The sequence below is a fragment of the Aptenodytes patagonicus genome, chromosome 6 (assembly GCF_965638725.1).
Source record: "Aptenodytes patagonicus chromosome 6, bAptPat1.pri.cur, whole genome shotgun sequence".
Lineage (NCBI taxonomy): Eukaryota > Metazoa > Chordata > Aves > Sphenisciformes > Spheniscidae > Aptenodytes > Aptenodytes patagonicus.
Window position 1 is genome coordinate 26,007,571 of NC_134954.1, and position 20,076 is coordinate 26,027,646.

The 20,076-nt window shown below is 41.8% G+C and overlaps 1 protein-coding gene across 7 annotated transcripts in view; it reads right to left on the reverse strand.

Annotated features, from left to right (window-relative positions):
• Positions 1-1,170: 1,170 nt before the first annotated feature.
• Positions 1,171-20,076, reverse strand: part of YEATS2 (YEATS domain containing 2) — a 52,294-nt gene continuing 33,388 nt past the window's right edge. For 4 of the 7 annotated variants that reach the window (XM_076341608.1, XM_076341609.1, XM_076341613.1 and 1 more), the window contains 12 exons: positions 19,548-19,721; positions 17,956-18,154; positions 14,841-14,972; positions 14,453-14,551; positions 13,297-13,408; positions 11,962-12,035; positions 10,781-10,860; positions 9,603-9,804; positions 7,987-8,213; positions 6,736-6,810; positions 5,213-5,286; positions 1,171-4,334 (listed from right to left, as the gene is read on the reverse strand). In XM_076341608.1, coding sequence (XP_076197723.1) covers positions 4,226-4,334; positions 5,213-5,286; positions 6,736-6,810; positions 7,987-8,213; positions 9,603-9,804; positions 10,781-10,860; positions 11,962-12,035; positions 13,297-13,408; positions 14,453-14,551; positions 14,841-14,972; positions 17,956-18,154; positions 19,548-19,721 — 1,557 coding nt within the window. In that variant the 3' untranslated portion in view covers positions 1,171-4,225. Of the gene's footprint in view, positions 4,335-5,212; positions 5,287-6,735; positions 6,811-7,986; positions 8,214-9,602; positions 9,805-10,780; positions 10,861-11,961; positions 12,036-13,296; positions 13,409-14,452; positions 14,552-14,840; positions 14,973-17,955; positions 18,155-19,547; positions 19,722-20,076 lie in introns of those variants that run through there. The other 3 variants (XM_076341610.1, XM_076341612.1, XM_076341614.1) reach the window with 3 other exon arrangements.

Here is a 20,076-nt window from a genome sequence, read left to right on the forward strand (position 1 = left end):
CATGAACGTGACGGTCAGGGCTGCAGCAGCCAGGAGAGGGGGCATCATGGTTAGCATCAAGGGCCCAGCTGACAGGGTGCAGTCAGGCTTCCTTGGCCACGTCGTCGTCATTTGTTTGGCTCTGGCAGTGTAAAGGCAGTGCAGTGTGTGCTCATTTAGAGGAGGCATTTGTATGGGATTTAGTACAAACAAGAACGAGTTTTGCAGTATTTTGAAAGACAACGGAGCATTAAGTCTGCTCACATAGATCTATGATTCCTCTCCACAGCCTGGGGAAAACAGAGAAGTTAGCTTTTCTTACTTTTTTCCGTTTCTTTTTGTATCACATTCATGTGCCCAGGTGGTGGCAGTGGGGTTGGGGCATCTCTGTGAGGAGAGGCCAGGGCTGCCCTGTGCCGGACACAGCCGGTTCCAGTGGCCCCAGGGCAGCTGAGGGAGCTGAGCCCTGCAGAGGAGCCATGGCACCCCTGTGAGAGCATGCTTAAGAAAGGGAAGAGGAAAGACCGGCAAGGAGGTACTGTTAAGGGCAACCCCCCCATTTCCCTGCACCTTTTGTGGGGGGAGAGGAGGTGGGAATCAGGAATGAAGGACTGAAGTAGAGTCTTAGGAAAAAAGGGGTGGGGGGAAAGCTGTTTTATTTTTTTTGTCTTTGTTTCTCACCATCCAACTCTATTCTAATTGGCAAGAATTTAAACTAATTTTCCCCAAGTTGAGTCTGTTTTGCCTATGATGGTAACTGGTACGCCATGTCCCTGTTTTTATCTTGACCCACAAGCTTTTTCATCTTATTTTCTCCCCCTGTTCTGCTGAAGGGGAGTGAGAGAGCAGCTGGGTGGGCATCTGGCAGCCGACCAACGTCAACCCACCATGCTTTTCAATCTTCCACACAAACCAATTACTTGCTGTTTAAACAGGCTGCTCTGGAGAATGAAAAGTTGGAGAAGCTAAGCTTGCTGAGCTCCTGGCTTCCCTTCCCCCAACCTCCAAAACCAAGAGCTTTTTAAAATAACTACAAAAGGGAAAAATTACCTTTTCCTTCAGATCAATTCCACAACTACCAATTTTTATCCAGAACTAACTGAAACATTCTGAATATACAGAGCACACAAAAGTCTGTGGATTTGGAGAAACTTCTTTGAGTGACAGGTGACAGTCAAGACAATCCTATCACAGCTAATAAAAGAATTTATTGTAAACATACGTATCTTACACAATTATACAGTATAATACAGATAACATGAAGGACTTAACACTCAGCATTACAAATAGGCGCAATATTTGTAAAGAGATCTTTAACTTGTATCAAGACTCTTTAGAAAGCCAGAGAAATATACCGTAACATTTCAACACACCGTTATCATCTGTAGCGTCCCACACACACCTGAACGGGTGCATGAAATTCCACAACCTCTAACTTATCTCCAAGCAATTCCTACAGGAACTTCTCGCCAACAAATTTTTCTCCCACCACTTTTCAAAATTCAAAGAACTTGTTGCAAATGTTTCCTACATCTGAAGGACTAAACAAATGTGTTATTTTCTATCTGCTTTTAACAGATTTTATTTTTCTTCAGCAAACTTTATATATTATTAATATAGCATCTCCTAGGAGAATAACCTGTGGTTGCTCAGAAATGTAGCAATAGATCTCCACTGCAAGAACCCCATTAAGAACAAGGGGCATTTACCTGCCTGCTTCAGGGCCAGGTTCAGGACTCATTCTGAAACTCCATTCCTCACAGAAAAGCAGGACACAGGCAAGGAAGCCACAATTTGCAAACAGATGCCCAAAGATGAGCTTCTGCATCCTCAAGAGCTGCTCTGGGTGTATCAAAATCCCAGAAACTAAGCCCACAAGAGATGGGGGCTGGAAATGCATGTGTCATTGCAGAAGATCATAGCATGACTGAGTTTGCCCAAAAGGCTGTTCCCACACAACCTGCATGCTGTCATAGGGAGTGACAGATATCTTGAAAATGCCCTTCTCTTTTGTAAAAGCTGTTTACAGGGATGCCTGAAAGCAGTATGGACTTTGAGTTCACTACAGCCTACAAACAAAGTGTGGGGCTTGCAGCTCCCCAACTACCTGGATTCCTCCTGACTCTCAACACTGAGCTCAAACATAATCATCACTGCTCGACTCCTTCACACTGACCTCAGCTGAAAAACTAATGTCAGGGCTAAGCTGTGTACTTTACTTGTGCAGGCAATCCTGCACTCAGCTCACCCGAACAAGCCAGGATTATCTTTTGAATCTAGAGCATCTGAAACGCCCTTTCTAGGGGGCATTTAAGTCCTTCTCTGAATGCTGTTTGGATTTCATCCATTGGTCCCATTTCCTAGATTCAAGGGCCAGGTTCTGCCACTCTTATTCAAGCGAACTATAACTCCCTGTTAGCTCTGATGAACTGAGGGGGGCTTATCTGCAGACCCTAGTTTTATTTAAGGCGGAGAAGACAGGCAGCATCTCATTTGAGGTACATAGTACCTTCTTCAGTTTAAGAACCGCACCAAACGTATGTTACTCTCCTTGGAAGCCTGAAACCACCCTCTAAACTGAACCGTCTTCCACAGTTCCTGCACACTACTGGAGTTACCATCACCTGTCTTCTAGCCCCAAAAAAAGCACCAAAAGATAACATTTTGAAGATTTCTGTTCCTACCCCAGGCCAGGAAAGATAACTGTAGTTTAATGTTTATAAAAGGCTTTGTATTGTCAAAGCACGGCACCAACAAGAGCGAGGCCTCAGTACACCCCTGTGAGGTAGGTATCCTGCTCCCCATGCTCAGAGATGGGGAAACTGAGGCACAGAGTGATTAAATCAAAGGCCATGCAGCAGATCAGAGACCCAGCTGAGATCAACACATTGGAGGTTCTGGCTGTTTGACCCATGCTCCACCCACATGACAGCACTGCCTCACAAAACAAGCACTCTGAAAGCGTGACAGTCCAACAGGAGTCCCACCAACTTTACAATGGCTTATTCACGCTACCAGCAAGCACCCATGGGGCAGGACAAAGGGGTGGTGGATGTGGGGTGGTCAGGATGTTGCCAGCGAAGCCTTCTTCAGCGAGGTGTTGATAGCCAGGCTGCAGACATGTCTCCTACACCAGTGATGTTCCTGAGACAGGTAAGTGCTGGAGTTAGTAGCAGAACTTCTTCCTGCAGTCAAGACATCAGAGGAGCTCCCCACAAGCAGCAAACCTCTGTTTTTTTGATCCTATCGGGCCTCTCTGTGTTGAGCAGAACTTAAGCCAAAGGAGTGCTGCTCCCACAGCACTTCACAATCCAAGCTGATCATTAGTGAATGCTGTCAAAACATTAAGACTTGTACAACACAGCTGGTCACCTGCCCTCCAGCACACTCCAAACCTTCTGGCAGCCCGGGGAGCCACTCGCTGGGCAAGCAAAGGGTTTCAGCCAGTCCAAGCCCACAAACACTGAATACAGTCCTTGCTCCTCCCCTTTCCCATGCAGGACAAGTGGTCAGTCAAATCTTACCAAGCCTGACCATAGGTTCTTCATCTTGGTTGAGCATGTGCCAGTCTATCCTTTCTGAGGTGACTAAGAAAGGTGACATCTGACACCTCCTCTAGAGAGGCAAGGAATTTGGTTAGGTGACACTTAGCTGAATAAGCTAATGATAAGCCTACCCAGCTGTGTTCTCAGTCACATACATCATGCTCAAGCAGGACTGGCAGGATTTATTGTAGCCATCAGCCTTCTGCTCCCCTACACCCAAACCTAACCAACCAACCCACCCATCTACTCAAATAACCCACCTTTAAAAGCTGCCTTTGACTTTTCTCATGTTCAGAGTACCAAAGCAACTGTTCTGCCCACTGTATGGGGAAATCAACTCGTATGTAGACTGCATCAAAAAACCATAATTTCTTTTCTTAAAAAAAATGTTCAATCTCATCAATACAGCTGTCTCAGAGGGACCAGGCCTGTGGAGTCTCCCACAGCTAGCAATTCGATGCAAACTGACACTGTTTGTTCAGCCACTGAACATACACTTACCAAGTAAACACTGACATTTAACAACTTGATTTGGAACAGAGCATCATTTTGTTGCATTAAGGTGCATCTTTAATTGGAGGTAACAATCTAGTAGCCCAATGTTATAAATGTGTATGAGAGTGTCCTACAGAAATACTGGATTTGTCTACCCAACTTCAGTCATAAATCCACCTTTCCTGTAGCATCTTCTCTGCTCTATTTCATTGTTCCTCATTTAGTATCTTCATATGTTTGTTTGTGAGGAAGTCAAGAAATGGAATACTACAGATGGCTTTGTGAATATTCATCACTGTGATCTCTCTTGGAGTCCTGCAGGGAATGCATCAGAGATGTTATTATAATACATAAAAAGACACGTGTCCATAAAGCAGCAAGTCAATAAATTTACTAACAGGGTGAAAAAAAACAGAAGAAAAAAGATCAATCAGAAAAAGGGATAAAAGAGCAGGTGTTACAGCAACACAGGAAAAACATTAAAATGTCACAGCACAAAAAAGTCACTCTCAAATGACTGGGGGAAACATCTTGGGTACTGGGACAGGAAAATCAAGTGCTGAAGTATTAATTCTTGAACTTCTATAGCACAGACTATGTGTATATATATTTTTATATATAACATATATATGTTTAATATATATTATAAAAATATTTATATATTGCATACAAGTAAATATTTAAAATAAGTATTTTCTCATAGTGTTGGTTTTTTTTTCAATTTCAAGCTATCCCAAATCATGGTGCTGAACAGAAAACAAAATGTGGCCTAACTGTTACCATAAAAATCACTCAGTATCTGAGCCAGAAAAGAGTGTATCAGTAAAATAAAGAAGAGATTATTTAGGTTGTTTAAGTTCTGTCTGGCTGTGGGTAAGTTGTCTACATGGTAACCTGAGATGGACAAGAGTGAGAAGGTTCTTCCAACATGGCTCTGTAGAAACAGGTGATCTGCCTTTGAGCGTGGCAACACCAGAGAATCCTGCCTCAGGTTTTAATGTTGTCTATGTTATTACTCCTTTGCCACTATGGAGCTAAGAGATGACAAACCCCCTCCTAAGGCTTGGATCTTCCCAGAATATAGTTCATAAATTCCCTCACTCACATGGTCTGAGCTAATCTGACTAAATTCCTCAATCAGTTCAGCCCTTAGTGCTGGCATAAGTGGTCTAAGAGGAAACAAGCTGCTCTACCTGTTGTGAGGAGCTGTCTGGCATGCCACAGCCAGTGCTTGCCGTAGGATATCACTCATAAGCTGTTCAGTGGCCTGTGACAAAAGACAACATTAGGAGACAGCATTATGAAAAGAGGAAAGGAACATGCTATTTGCTCAAGTATCAGTGTAAGAGCAGTTGAAATTCTGGCTCACTTCAATGCTGTATTCGATCAGCAGGGGGCTGTTCAAGATGCCCAGGTGAGTTTTACTGGCACAGTAATAAGAACTGAGTATATTTAATAGAAAGAAAGAGACCTATAGATGCACAGAGCTCAGACTGCAACTGCCCAGTCTGGTTTCTCTCTGGACCTACAGAGCAGTATGTGCACAGCAGGGTGGATCCAATGTTCCAGAGCCTGTGCCTCAAAGAGCATTTTAGGGCCCTGCCTCTCACACACCAGAGGTTGTTTTGTACATGGCAGATTCCAGATAGTCTCCTGGGAGCCGGTATATGCTTGTTAGCCACTCCCTGTGGTCACCAGGCTTATGTTAAGACACTTTCACAAAAACATCCCAGCCTGGATAGCAAGCAGATGGCAGCCGTATGCCCTACACACTTGGCTTAATCACGGTTCAGTCAAAAGCTAATTAAGGCTCTTGGCTTTCTGTGCCTATATCAAGACTAGAGCAGAGGTTTCTGGGACGTTCAGTCAGGAAAGCTGGCATTAACTCTACAATTATAATGGAGCAATCTGATGGTTACAATCTGTGTCTACAAATTGATGTATCTGTATCTGAGTTCAACTATGATAAGTAACAGAAAGCACAGCAGAAGTATGCATGCATGTGCATGTGTGACCCGGAATTAATTAGCTTTTGTAAAACTGATCTTCCAATAAGCAGCAGTCTGCATAAACAACCCCAAAAATTGTCTTTGGCTTGAAACACAGCAGAGCACTGCTAAAAATAATCTGTGTTAGCCTTCAGTCCAAACCCAAGAACTTCAATTCCATGCTGTTCAAAGCTTTGGTAAGAAACAGTCTCCGTTTTTGCAAAATTCATTATGATAGGTAAATGGTTTCTCATACAAGGCAGAATTGCTGCTGTCTGCAGGAATTCAGCAGTCTCCCAGTAGAGACAACCCAGGCAAAAAGGAACTCAACAGTATTTAGGAAAAAATAGCTAACCTCTTATAAAATAATCAAGTCTTACAGAACTCTGGCAGATTCCTCCCCCATGCCCCCGGTTCTGAAGGGTGGGACAAAGTAAGGGGTACTTTCAAAGTTACAGAATCAGTCAGTATCTTGCTGGAGGTGAGAATCTGCAAATCACTATTCTGTGTCCAAGCCAACAAATCAGTTAGAAAGCCAGAAACACACACAGAAGTATATGACACTCTTTGGAAGTTTTATATCCTTCTATACATGTACAAAGATAGACATCAGACTCTGCATCTCCTGATTTGATAAATGCATATTAAAAAGGATATTCAATCTTTTTTTCTACATTACTGGGTTAATACAGTTACAGAAAAGTTCTTAATGTGAAGTAATTTCTTACCTTTAAAATCATATCTTCTATTACTGATGCATAAACATTCTTTTGTACCTCAGCAGGCTGAAAAGAAATCCCTATCTATAAAATAGGAAAGAGAGAAAAAAATTAATACATCAAATAACACAACCCACATTTTGCTACAGATGAGATGAGAATGAGATAACAGAAACAATCTATTACAAAGGGTAGTTAAAAAACAAGCAAGCAGATACTGAGAACTTTCAGGCAGTGTAATCTCAGGCTTCATTAAAAAAAAAATCTGGAGAAAATGAAGCTTGACCATTAGAACAGCCTGCAGAAATGCCTCTAAAACACAGAAGAAACAAAAGCAGGTTTTAATTTTTGTTTCAGAAAGTCCACACAGAAACCATGCTGCATTGGGTATCTTTGGACTGAGAATGGAAGCTCCATTTTAAAACTGTACATATATTCAATCCATCTATTCATAATCTCCCCTGCACCTAACTATGGCAACTGAAACCACTTTAACTCCTGGCACAAAAGTTCTGCATCAAAAGAGTGTTTCATCCCCCAGTCACACTCTCATCATGCCTGTGCCCTTGCCACCTACATAGGAAGAGACTAGATACGCTGCAGAACCAAAGGTTTGTCCCTTGATGGCAGCATTTGAGGTGGAGACAGAGATCCTTTCTTTCTCCCGCAACTGCTGCATGCAAACGCTTCACGCTGCTCCTGTCTCTGCTGGTACAATGGTGAGCACTCCTTCCTACAAACAGTCAGTCTCCTCTCTTTCCTTCCTGCTGCTGTGAGAGAAGACCCCCCCTCTCCCTTTCTTTTACCCTAATTTGAATAGGGGGAAGAAGCCCAAGCAGTAGAGAAGTTTGCTGTGGTCTTAGCTTTACCGCAACTCCTTTTCAGGAGCTGCTATTAAACAGCACTGCTCCAAGCAACGAGCCCAAATCTTTCATGGGATGGGACAGGAAGAATTCAATGCTAATGCTCCTCTTCCCTCATTTCCCCTTACTTCTAGCCTTCTAGGATGATTTTTCTGGTGCTAAGCCCTGCAACACAGCTCCTCTGAAATGACCTCCTGGCTGGCATGCTTCACTTACTCCTGCCAGCACTGGCCAGCTGAGTGTCATGAGTCAGAAGGTCCAATTTTTCCAGGGCATTTATAAAAACTTTCATAAAGCATCCAGAGGCCCATAGAGATGAAAAGCGGGCAACTAAATAAATGTAAGACCACAACTAGCTTAACAGCAGTTCTTATTAGCTTTATGATTCACTTATTACCTTCTCTGCAGTGTCCCTCACAAACTCTGATGCAGGCAAGGAAGCCAAGTAGAACTTCATCTCCTCTTGTTTCTCCTCCTGTTCTTTCTTAATGTTTATTTTTAATGGCTCACTAAAGTTGAGAATGTCTACTTCCTCTTCGTGTTCTGGTTCTCGTTTCAGAAATTGCTGTAGTTCCTCTAGTTTTCGGCACAGCTCCTCACCACTGCTGTAAGATGAAGGGCATTCTGAAAAAGAAGCAATCAATTAAACACATGATATGTTATGGAAAGGTGTTTATAAACAGATGCACACTCAAAATATGGTAAGAAATTAAGGTGATTGGAAGTTATTTTTGTAGTTCCTACCAAACATAAGGATGAACAGAAACGCAAACAGTCATTGAGAGCCTTCTAATTATATCTTCCTGACACTCATGGTCCTCTCCCTCATCTGCCCCTACACCAATCAAGAAGACTGCATGTCAAACAAAACTAGGCTAATGTGAGTCTCCTAAACATTCCCACAGAAGCTTTTTGACAACTGGCAAAGCAGTCTGATGCTCTTCAACTTTCTTGGAGAAATGGAGTTTTTACTATGTAGGCACCATGTAGCACTAAATCATCTTTTACATTATGACAAGTATTATCATGCTTTTTAAGAAAAATCAGAAGACAGATTTGCAGTGGAATTACAAAAGGCTAACCTCTTCTCTGCATGCTCGACATGAGCCAGTAAAACCTTCAGTGGAAAGCTACACAATAAACAGATTCTTTTCTTCAAAGACAAACACAAATCTAGTTATTTAGATACAAATATTAAAAGGTGGCTCTAGGCTTCCTTTCCACCTTCAACAACTGCAATGCAGGGCCAGACTTAGCAAAGAATAATCAAATCCATACACTTCTGTGAAATACCTTAAATCCCTGTATGATCAGAACAGAAAAACATTCAGTTTTGGGAAAGGGATTATCTGAAGGTGAAACAAGGGAGCTTAACTGTGAAGAATGGATGAAATTAAAGATGTATGTTTAATACATACTAAAATGGACTGTGAAGATCCCAGAGCTATGCCTAGTACAATAATGTAGCAGCTGTAATAACACAACGTGAAGCTTCACACAGGCCAATTCACTTCACTTTTGGAGCTAAATTAACCCCCACTGAGCTCCACACTGCCGCTGCCAGTTCTGGTGGGTTTTTCGTACCTGAACTCATTCACACTGTTTGCACGGTAAGTCTTTTAACAGAGGCTAAGCTTAACCAAGGGCAGAACTGTCATTACTCCCTATGCTTCTTTTGTGTGCCCATTTATAAATGATTACACTGTGGGGCAAGAATCATCTCTCATAAGATTTATCTACACTGGGCCTCCAAAGGCACCAAAGCACAATAAAACCCAAAAGAGGCCCCAGAGAACATGAGGACTGGTAGGGACAAGGGGCAGCCTCACTTGTAGGCTTGCCCTTAAGGTCTCCAACTTCTGTTATTCCAGAGTGAATCAAGTTAAAAAACAAAGAAAGTAAGAATCCCCTTCTCCTGAAGAAGCAGCACATGTGTGTGCATACACACAGTCTTGAGCCATTTAACAAACAGCGTCTTTGGCAAAAAGCAGCTTTCCGTCCCTCCATACTCACCTGGCTCACTGTCTATCTGTGTCAGCACGTCTTCAATCGAGTCCTCATCATTCCGCAAGGTCTCTGGGTCAGGTGGAGTATAGCCATGGCATCGACACCAGTGCACCACATGCTTTGTTTTCAGGGGTGTAATGTTGTGAAACCTGGGGTGCTTCTCTATGATTTCTTGTAGGATCTTTCTCACTGTCATTGCTCGTTGCCACTGTGACAAACCAAAGGGAAAGCTCATCACACTGGCTAAAATGTTTCTGGATAGACTATGGCCCAGAACAATAACCCAGGTTGCAAGGAAAACAAAAGGAACATGATTTTCTCAGAAGTCAGAACGACAAGGAAAAACAAATGTGGAAGATGGTCCTAATCCTGATATTAGGCAGCTGTAGGCAGGTCATTTAACCTCTGCTTTCTCATCCGAACAAAACCTCAAGAAAAAGGGACACATATATACAGGAGCCCAGACACATTTGTCTTGACCTGAACCGTCTCATCTCCCAAGCAACACCTAAGATGGCATCGTGTAAGAAATCCACTAGAGCAAAATATGCTGCTCAAAATTTTCGTTAAACTCTTTAATCATTTCAGTTGGCAACAGCAGAGGGTCTAATCAGTTTTAACATCTTCCCTGTAAAACTCCATAGCAAGATGACAAAACTATGAAGAAATAGGGGGAAACATAACAACCACAACACAAAAAGGTCCAGATTAACTGAAATATTTATCTTCAGTGAACTGACAATCTATTTCAGCACGAGCATTGCTTATATAAGATCCCTCAATTCTCTTCCTACAGAAAGCAGACACAATCCCATGAAAAGATGGACAAAGTATGTTGGTTAAAATTCCCATGACCGTAATATGCCACTGAGGAGTGATGAGGATAAAGTGCTAACAAGACAGTTTGCAAAAATTCTGATTTTGGAAATGCTTCAAAAACATCTTGCTTTGAACCAACTGAAAAATGACCTTTAGAGACCCTTCTGCTTGAGAAAAGTCTCTGAACAATAAACTGGATCACTACCTGGACACAAATCAGTGCATCTTGCAGTAAGGAATGCTTCCATTTAAAATGCGACAGATTGCTTCATAAAACAAGTCAGCCAACAACAAGGAAGGTTCCATAATTCAGAAATCCTTCTTGTGTCCCTAATGACTGCTTACGAAACACAGGAGAGGATTACCTCGGCTGCCCTCCTCTTCCCAATATTCCAGCTGTAATACTGTTCCACTGAACTGGCACAAAAAGAGCTTGCATCTTCACCTAGAAAACACAAAGCCAAAAACAGTATTAAATTTTACCACGTGAAGTACAATAAATTCTGGTTTTGATGTTATTTAGTGGAGAAGAAGAGGGAAATGTGTTTCATGCTCATAGGAACAAGGACTGTAACTCTTACAAATGCTGTGCTCTCTCTGAGCACAGCACACACACGTGCAGCAGACACTTTGGTTTTTGAATGCAAAATCAGCTTCCCTCTTGGTCAGGATATGCAGACACCTGTGGCTATGGGCTGTTTTAAGCCTCTTCTTCCCCCCAAAACTGTAATGATGTAGACCTGTAAGTCTGTCTTACTGGTCAAAGTCTCTTCCTTTGGAAAACATTTTTTTTGCCAACAAACTGCAATATAAAAATGAAACAGTGAACAGGTTTCCTGGCAAAAGCACAAGGAGGGGATATGAATCCTAAGCAATGGATTCATGAATGCTACTGTAGGCCAGAGAGCTGTATGTAATGAAAGCTCTACTGTGCTGCCCACTCCTACTTTGCTCACTGTGCTTATCTTGAGAGGGTCTGCCCTACCCAGTCTCCAGGACTTGTTCAAAGTGCATTAGTTACCAGAGAAAGCTGATACATTTTCAGCTATGTACCTGAGTAAGAGGTATGCAATTATAAAGTACCATAAAAGATTAAAAGGTTTCCCTGCAAACTACCACCTTTCATTTAAAAAAAAAAAAAGCAAACACCCCAACAACAAACACATTCCAATGCTGAGCTATGTTATCATATTTGCAAGCATTTCTGAAACCCTGGCACTAAATTGGGGGTGGGGGGGGAGGAGAGAAAGTACATCTATTAAGGACAAACCACGGAAAAGAAGACCTACTTGCAGCCGTTAACGTGAGGAAATACAATCTATTTCTAACCAAAAACCAGGTGAAAGTTAATAACTGCTGACAACATACTTGGCTTTATTGGAAGAAGCTGATTCTAAGCATCTTTAGAATAACCCCTGGAGTAAGGTCTCTTGGAGAATGGCTTCATTTCATTTGCCTTTTAATAATTTTTGTGGCTACAGAGTATGCAAGGCATTCTGTTGATACATTGAAAACAGAAAGCAAAGGCTTTTCATTTACTGCTTACTTTTTTCAGCAATTAATGGAACCTTCTTCACTATTGCTGTTAAAAGCTGCTGGATGTTTTCCAAATATTCTATGCTGCAAGGGATAAAAAGAATCACAATGAAGAATACTGTTGGAAGCAATGATTCAGATGCAAAAGGTTTCAAAATCACTGCATGGTTTAAAGTCCCTAGCCCCAAGGCATTATAGCAACATTAGTATGAGGATAAACTGTTGTGCTCCAATCCGGAGAAGGTATTTCAAATAGCCCTTCCACTTGCCGAAGTGTCCACATCTGAAGCTGCATTTGTCGTGATGAAGAAGCTGAAGACAGGCTTTTTTGGGCAGGCTTGGAAGAAATCACTGCATCATCTCACAATATGCAACACTACTTTGAGGGATACGATGCACTTCTTAGTGCAGGCTGTCCCAGCAGGAACATGGGATACTGCATGGGAAGCTTTGTACTTACGGGAGTTTAGGTAAATTTTACTTTAACCAGCCATACTGTATTTATCTGGCAAGAACTGTATTTTCCATTAGTTATTTTGTAACTAAGATAATTTCCAGTGTGTAGTGACTTAAGATTTATTCCTGTCTCCTACACATACTCTCCATCAGGGTAATGTCTGCAGGGATATGTCCAAATAACAAAACTTTTCAAAACATGGAGACAGGAAAGTCAGCCACTGGAGGAATCTAGAGCAGAAGAAACATCCTACACATTATAAGAAATATGCAGAGAAAATTCTGCAAACTGAGTTCTGGTGAAAAAACACGAACAAGTACTTGCAAGAGCATCACAAACAAGGCACTGGATTTCACAGCCAGTGAACAAATACTCCAATGATCTTTATTATTTAATTCCAATTCTGAACCAACGCAGCCCTCATACTAAGTAATTACAGAAGTATATGAGCTTTACAAGACTAGAGAGGCAAGAAGAGAGACAGTTCTACTTATTTCAGATGCCCCTTTTTTGACCTGCATTTCACTGGGCAGTTTGACCTCAGTAAGGATACACAATGGCAATGGGAATTATACAAGCAGTGGATGATAAAGAGGTTTTAGCAGCTTGAGATTTTAGCAAACCCCCAAACAACTGCAAATCTTCAAGTAATTTTTTTCCCCCCTTTCATGAGCCCTGCATACAAATCCATTTACAAAGAAAATACTGCAACACTGTCTGAAACAAACGCCAGCCAACAGGATTAGTACTGATATAGCAGCATATGGGACAGATTTTATAATGTATTTCTAGGTCAAACTTAACACTACTGCACGTATCCCTAGAACCTTCTCCTTTCCCCCTGGTATTTCAAAGATCAGAAATCCTTATAGAGAAATGAACAATTACTTGATAACGTAATTCCCAAGTTCAGAGCTCTCTTCCGTTTTTACTGCTGCTTGGCCTTCTTGGGTACCCACAGAACTGCAGTTTTGTCCTGTTGAATCAGGCTCCATCTTAACTTCAAAGAAACAGAACACATTTTAAGAGACAAAAACTACCAGTCAGCTTGATAAAGAATGTCTTGTGAGACTGCGGTGAGACTAAGGGTCTTACATAACATCACTTCATTTGTTGTTTGCATTCTGAGTGTTAACCATGAACAAATCTGGCCTTCAATTCTGTTGAAAGAAAGCCACCAGAACATGTGTCCTCCCCCTCCAAATCTCAACATGCTCACATCTTATCCTTTTTAGAAAATTTGCATTTGCATAATCAATTGTTGATGTTTTGCATATTACTGCCTGATCTAAGTTGACCTGCCCGCAAATGTACGTTGGCCTTTCTGTAACCAAAGGGCTGTATAGAAAACTACTAACAGTTTGAGCAAGAAATGACATTTCAAAGTGAGAACTTTCTTGAAGACATCATTGATTTTGACATCAGTGAGCTTCCTCGCATCTAGGACAGAACTCTGGTGAGACAGGAGCAGGAGAGACAGAGATGTTCCCAACCCAGAACAGCCAGGCAGTCTGGTCATTCATCTGGGATGGGAGAGACGCATGACAGTTCTGCAATAACTGGACTTTTGAGTATCTCAGCTCTGGCCTATGCATTATTCTGGGAAGTACTGTATGTACATCTTTCCCCTGTGTGTGTGTGCACGCACACGTGCTGTCTACATCTAGTGCTGCTGAAAGCATTCTCCAGTGCCTTTCACCATAGTCACTATTCTGAGGACAGCAGTAACTGTGATTAAATACATGCTGCTCTATGCATTTCTGCAATGACGGATTGAAACAATGAACGTTTAAGGTACTTATGGTAGCTTTCTAGAACATCCTCATTTCTCTCTGTACTTGCCTATACTTTTGGATTTATTGAGGGGGAAGTCACTGTTAATTTTCTAGTCCCCAGATGCCATTTTTACTTGATTTAAACCCTACTAACAATGGAAGTAAGTTAGACCCCACAGTCACAGGGTTTACTTTCATAGTCGGGCCACTTGCATAAAGCAGCACCAGTTTATTTCTACTACTTATCTTACTGAGAAATTTCTTGTTACCTTTAGTGATGGATGCTGTAGAGGGACTAGGAACAACCGTACTTGCTGCTGTGACAGCTGTAACAGCTGAAACTTTGCTGGTAGAAAGTGACTGTATCACTGGAGAGGAACAGCAAAAAACCCAAACCAAACCAAAACCAAAACAAACAAACAAAAAAAACACAACAAAGAAAAGAAAAAGAAAAAAAAAAATCAAACTTCATACACTTTGACAAATAAACATGTTCAGAAGCAAGACAGTGTTTGCAGCACAAAGTTTAGGGATGAATTTCCTTGCTACATTTTCTTCTATCTCTAACTTGGACCATGTATGCCAACAGTGACCAAGAGCTACCCTGTGTCAAAGGGGATTTTCAAACACCATCTGTCATCCTCCTCTGCCCTTTACCTTTGTTCATAGGCATGAGTATTGTCTGAACACCTCCAGAAGCTGTGTTTACACCGAGCTGTTTAAGCTGGCTGGGAACTGTCAGAACAGCCTGCTGTGGACTAGACTGATTTGAGTGGATTTTTAGCAACCCTGCAAGAAGAACGGAAGACAAAATGTTAAATAAAACACACCATTTTGTTTATCTCCAGCTACTTCTCTCCCTTTCTGCCTGAACCAGGATGGCATGTAAGCTAGCACTGCCACCCTTTTAACAAGCCACAGTTCAGTGAACTGTCAGACAAGTTTTTACTGACACAAATGATTGCTAAAATACTGGGGTGCTGCACCACAGTGTGCGCAGTATTACATGCTGCACAGCACTCTGATATTTGTGAGGCAGGTTTCCTAATTACGTAAGTAACCTTAAGTAAAAGTTGATGTAACGCAAACCTTTCAACTGAAGAAGGCTCAGCGCAGAGTAAAACGCTCTTGTCCGAACAAGACCTTGTGCTCAAGGGTCTGGTAAGCCAGTGACCGACAGCTCTGTTGTACTTACACAGTCGCTCTCACTGAGGTACCCAAGTGCCGCACACACCTCTGCAATTCAGCTTAGCAGCATCCACGGCAGTCAGCAGAGCACAATCAACCATGTTTTAACTAAGTGACAAGCCCAAGGCTGTGCAGCAGGCTGATGAAGGACATACCTGAACTGAGCGTCCTGTGTCTTTCTGTAACACGCACTGAATACATCCATAAGGATGGCTAATCAAGCTATGAAGCATGTTAAAGTGGGGACTGAATGAAATCACTGATTTTAGTCAAGGCTAAAAGAACAAGCAGGACATTCAGATATTAACAGCATTATCAATGGCAGCACCCAGTGACTTTAGTGGAAACCAGCAAGGCTCCAAGCTGTGCCACAGTGCCATGGGTGAGGAACACTCATCACCTCTCCACCAGCTCTCTCCTCCACAGTGATGACACCTCAAGCCACCACAGCCAGCACTCTAACACTGTGATTTGGCCCTATGTCCATCCTTCCCACTGCTAAACCGGCTACTTTCAATATAATTGTATTCAATCTATAGCTAACTTTTATTCACATTGTGGAAATTTAATAGGCTTCTATTTCAGAACATTGCCAACGGTACATTTCTTAGTTTCACGACGGTAATTTTATACTCACGATTTGTTTCAAGATAAAGTTTCCATTTCCCTCATAATTTATTATTCTTGTGTAAAAAACATAACTGCCTTCCAAGTACTAGACATGCAAGGTCTGGTGAAGATATCTTTTGGTTTGGAAGATGCATAGCACTGGTCAGTTAGGCTTTCACCACCAGGCAAGAAGGCTAACCTAGTATTACCATTTCATTTTTTTAAACATTTTAGTTTATTTAAGACTCATTTAAATAAAAGCCCATATTTTTAGAATTAAAAATCTGACTGCTACACATCTCGGCAAAGCCTTTTCTTCCACCTCCAGCCTTCTCAAACACACAGCCCCAGGATGGCCAAGCTCCATGGTGGTGGCTGGCTCCCTTTAATACACTGACCCCGAGCAGTTCTTCTGGGGATGTGAAATGGTGAACCAAAGGTCTCTTTTGGCACAGAGCCCATCTCCAGCAAGCAATTAAATACTCATGGCTTTGCAAGTCTCTTCCCAGAACAGTTTACCACACTTTGAGAAAGTACATCATTTAAAAGTGTGCCTTGGGGGATGTCCCAAGTGTGTGATGCACAGATGTGTCAGGATAGCACAGCAAGGGACCCAAACAGCAAGGCAAGCAAAAATGGACATTTTCAACTAAACCTATTAAGCCTGAAGGGTGGGAGACACTGTTCATTGCAAAACAACAGGAAATTCTTTTTGAAAAGTTGCCTTTAAAAATACGTATCTCCAGAATTTTAACAGGGCTTTTTTGTCTTTTTGTTTGTTTGTTTGGGTTTTTGTTTGTTTTGTGGTGGGTTTTTTTTAAACATCAAAATAATTGCTTCTTTTGGGATTCATGATGAAGTCAGTGCCTCAGGTTACAAAAAAAAAAAAAAAATCTAGATGATACTCTCATACCTAAATGGCAGTCTTAACCTGAAAGTTATTTAGAATGGTGTTATTTCCTACAAAAAAAACCCTTGCTGCTTTGTTTGCACATAGGAAAATACTCAACTGCTTATCGCAGAATTGTGGCAGTCTTAACAGACTCTGTTACTTACTTCCAAGCTCTGTGAAAGAGTGATGAAAAAAGGAGGAGTTTGGAAGACTGTGTATGTAGGAAACTTGAAGAGCTGCTTTAAGAAGACACTGTCAGATGGGCTCAGTGTCACTTACTTTCTCTTTTCTGTATTTGTACTCTGTTTCCACCTAGTAAGAAGTCACTTCAAATGAACAGAACATGCCAGCAGGTAAATTAGGAGTCAGAATGAACATTTCTAATTTTAACCCATAATACTCAAATTAAACCTGCTATATTTGCTCTCGATGATACAAAAGATACTGGAGGACAATAAAACTAAATAAGGAAAACTCCCCTCTACATAAGGGCAGTCCATCTTTATTACCTCTTCTTTATCAACTTGAAACATTCCAGATCCAATCTACCTCACTGTACTTAATGGATTTTGACTTCAAAGCCTTCAGGTCCTCCTAATCAACATCCCTTTCCTTTCCAAGCCAAACAGAGCAGATGCAAAGCCTCAAAGCCAAATTCTGCTCGTGCAGCTTCTCCGACTTCAGTGGAGTTTCACTTTCACAAACTAGTCAAGTCTGTAGTATCGCCGATACCTTGATAGTTTCAGCATTCAGTGGCACACTGTGCTCTTGAACAGGCAGAATGCATCTTCTAATGAGAACCTGGCATGAAAACTAAAATCCTTCTCCAATACCAATGGGCAACTTGCACTGTTATTTGTAACAGATACAGTCAGTGCACTCGTGATAGGATGCCCAGTTATTTACACATCTCTTTGGCTAAGCCAAAAGTTATGCTTATAAGGTATGCTTTAGAAAGCATGACTTTACTTTTACACGTTCACAAATGCAGGTGACTACATTCTTCTACTTACAGTGAAAATTTAAAGAACTCACACCTGGATTCTAACTTTCTATAGGAAAGGCATGAAGGGAGTTTAATACCTGATACTGCAGCTTTTCCAGTCACAGGCGTTGGTGTAGTCATCAGAGAAGCAACACTTACAACAGTAGAAGTAGCAGTCTTATTCACTACTGATGAAGTAGACTGGCTCTGGCTTATACAAATTTGGTGTTGTTGTCCAGATGTCTTTGCTGTAGGAGCTCCAGAAGACGATGAACTGGAACCTGCATTATCTATTTGCTGCATAAAAGAGGCAGAGAGGGATAACAAATTCCTTTTCATGTCATAGATGATTCAACAATAAGCACAACTAGGGAGTATCTAGAAGTAGCAAAACCAAATGTCTATTTATCTATCATTAACAAGCAAGAGGTTCTCAAGCACATATCCAAAACCCATATACGGTGATGGTACATACAGAATGGAGGCTGTTTCAAGCAGACAAAGTGAAACTGTGAGCACAGAAACTGCTACCACAACTGCTTTGATAGTATCTGGAGCCAGGTCCCTTAACTTCAGCAAGCAGCTAGGCCTCCAGACGAGAAATTTGACCCAGGAATGTTTCATGTTTCCCTGCTGCTCCGAAGTCCAGAGGTATCAGCAGAGAAATGGGAAAAAAGTTTGGGATAAAGAGGCTGGATGGAAAATTTCTATCTTTGCAGCTTCACTGAGAGCTGTAAAAACAGTGAGTAGCATTTAACGCAAATTTTAGCATCTGCACCTATATATGCTGCCTATGCCAGCATTCAGCCCTCTGAGGGCAGCACGGCATCAACTCTCCACTTTTTAATCTTTGCCTCTCCACAGGCAAAAGCAGCGAGGCCGGGGGAACCCTCCCAGTGAACTATACACTGTCCTTTTTGCTGCCTCCTCCCCACCCTGTGAACTCCAAGTCCACTCCAGGTGGAAAACCTGCATCATCTGGATACGTGGCTGCATCCACGCACAAGAGCGTTCACTCTAGGAACGCAAATGTTTTACTTCCAACCCCACTCTATGCCAGAGCACCCTGTTGCAAGGTTGTGCTCTTATGACTTCCCTGGGGTGGAGAGGAGTGACATCCTTTGAACACAATCAGGGCTGAAGGACCATGAACCCTGGCCACTGCCAGACTCTGAAATCTACTGATGGCAGATTGGGCACTAAGCACTGTGCAGAGCCTGTGATCTCAGAGGAGCGACCTGCAGGCTAGTTACTACTGGCTTTCATTGGCCTGTTGGATACAGAGCTTCAGGCATTTCACATTCTCCAAATTTTTGTGCCAGCAACAGATTTTGTGCTTAAAGGCTGTGTAGCCCAAAAATCTGATCTGTATGATTGCAAAAGCTGTTTCAGATAAAGCCTGTCCTACCTACCTGAATTTTAACAATATTAAAAGCAAGAAAGTGCAAGTTTTAGTTTCTCTTCTCCCCTTGTTTCTTCACAGATACTACTTTGTGCCAAACAGCAAACAAGCCAACAGAAGAAGAGTAGTGTGCACTGTGCTGGAATACAAATAAGAGCAGATCCACCAGCAAAGCTGACTGAAAAGAAGAATACCAATAGGGGAAAAAAGCAGAAGTCCTTTCCTGGGGATTATACTGGCTAGAGTGCAAAAGTTATATTACAGAATATTGGCAAAGTTGTTTCTCACCTGGGCCACCCCGTTTGTGGGAAGGGCCATGGCAGGAGCAGCAGCTGTGGTGATAACACCTCCTGATACTCTCAGCACAGTGGTGCCAGGTTTGGAGAGCTGGGACGAGGCAGGCACTGATTTTATAGACCCATCTGATATTTTCATCAGCGATGTCTGTCCACTGGGTGCAGCCTTTGAAAAAGAATTCAGCACAAGGAAAAAGGTGTATTTGTTTGGATTTTTTTTTAAAATTACTTAAACCCCAACACAACAACAACAAAACAAACAAGACAAATGCTTTTTATATTACTGAAAAATATTTTCAAAAGACCTTTGAAAAATGCAAATTGTGGCAATAGTAGCTAGAACAAAATTATCACCTCAGAAATCAACTTTATTAAACTGTTCACTTTGCAAAAATATGCCTATCAATCTTGAATTTTGGATGATCAATTACAAGTACTCTTGGGGAGTTTGAATTTCATAGGGACCACTTGGTAGTTTTTAAAAGAAGGACCTTTGACAGATACCAAACCCAAAAATTTTT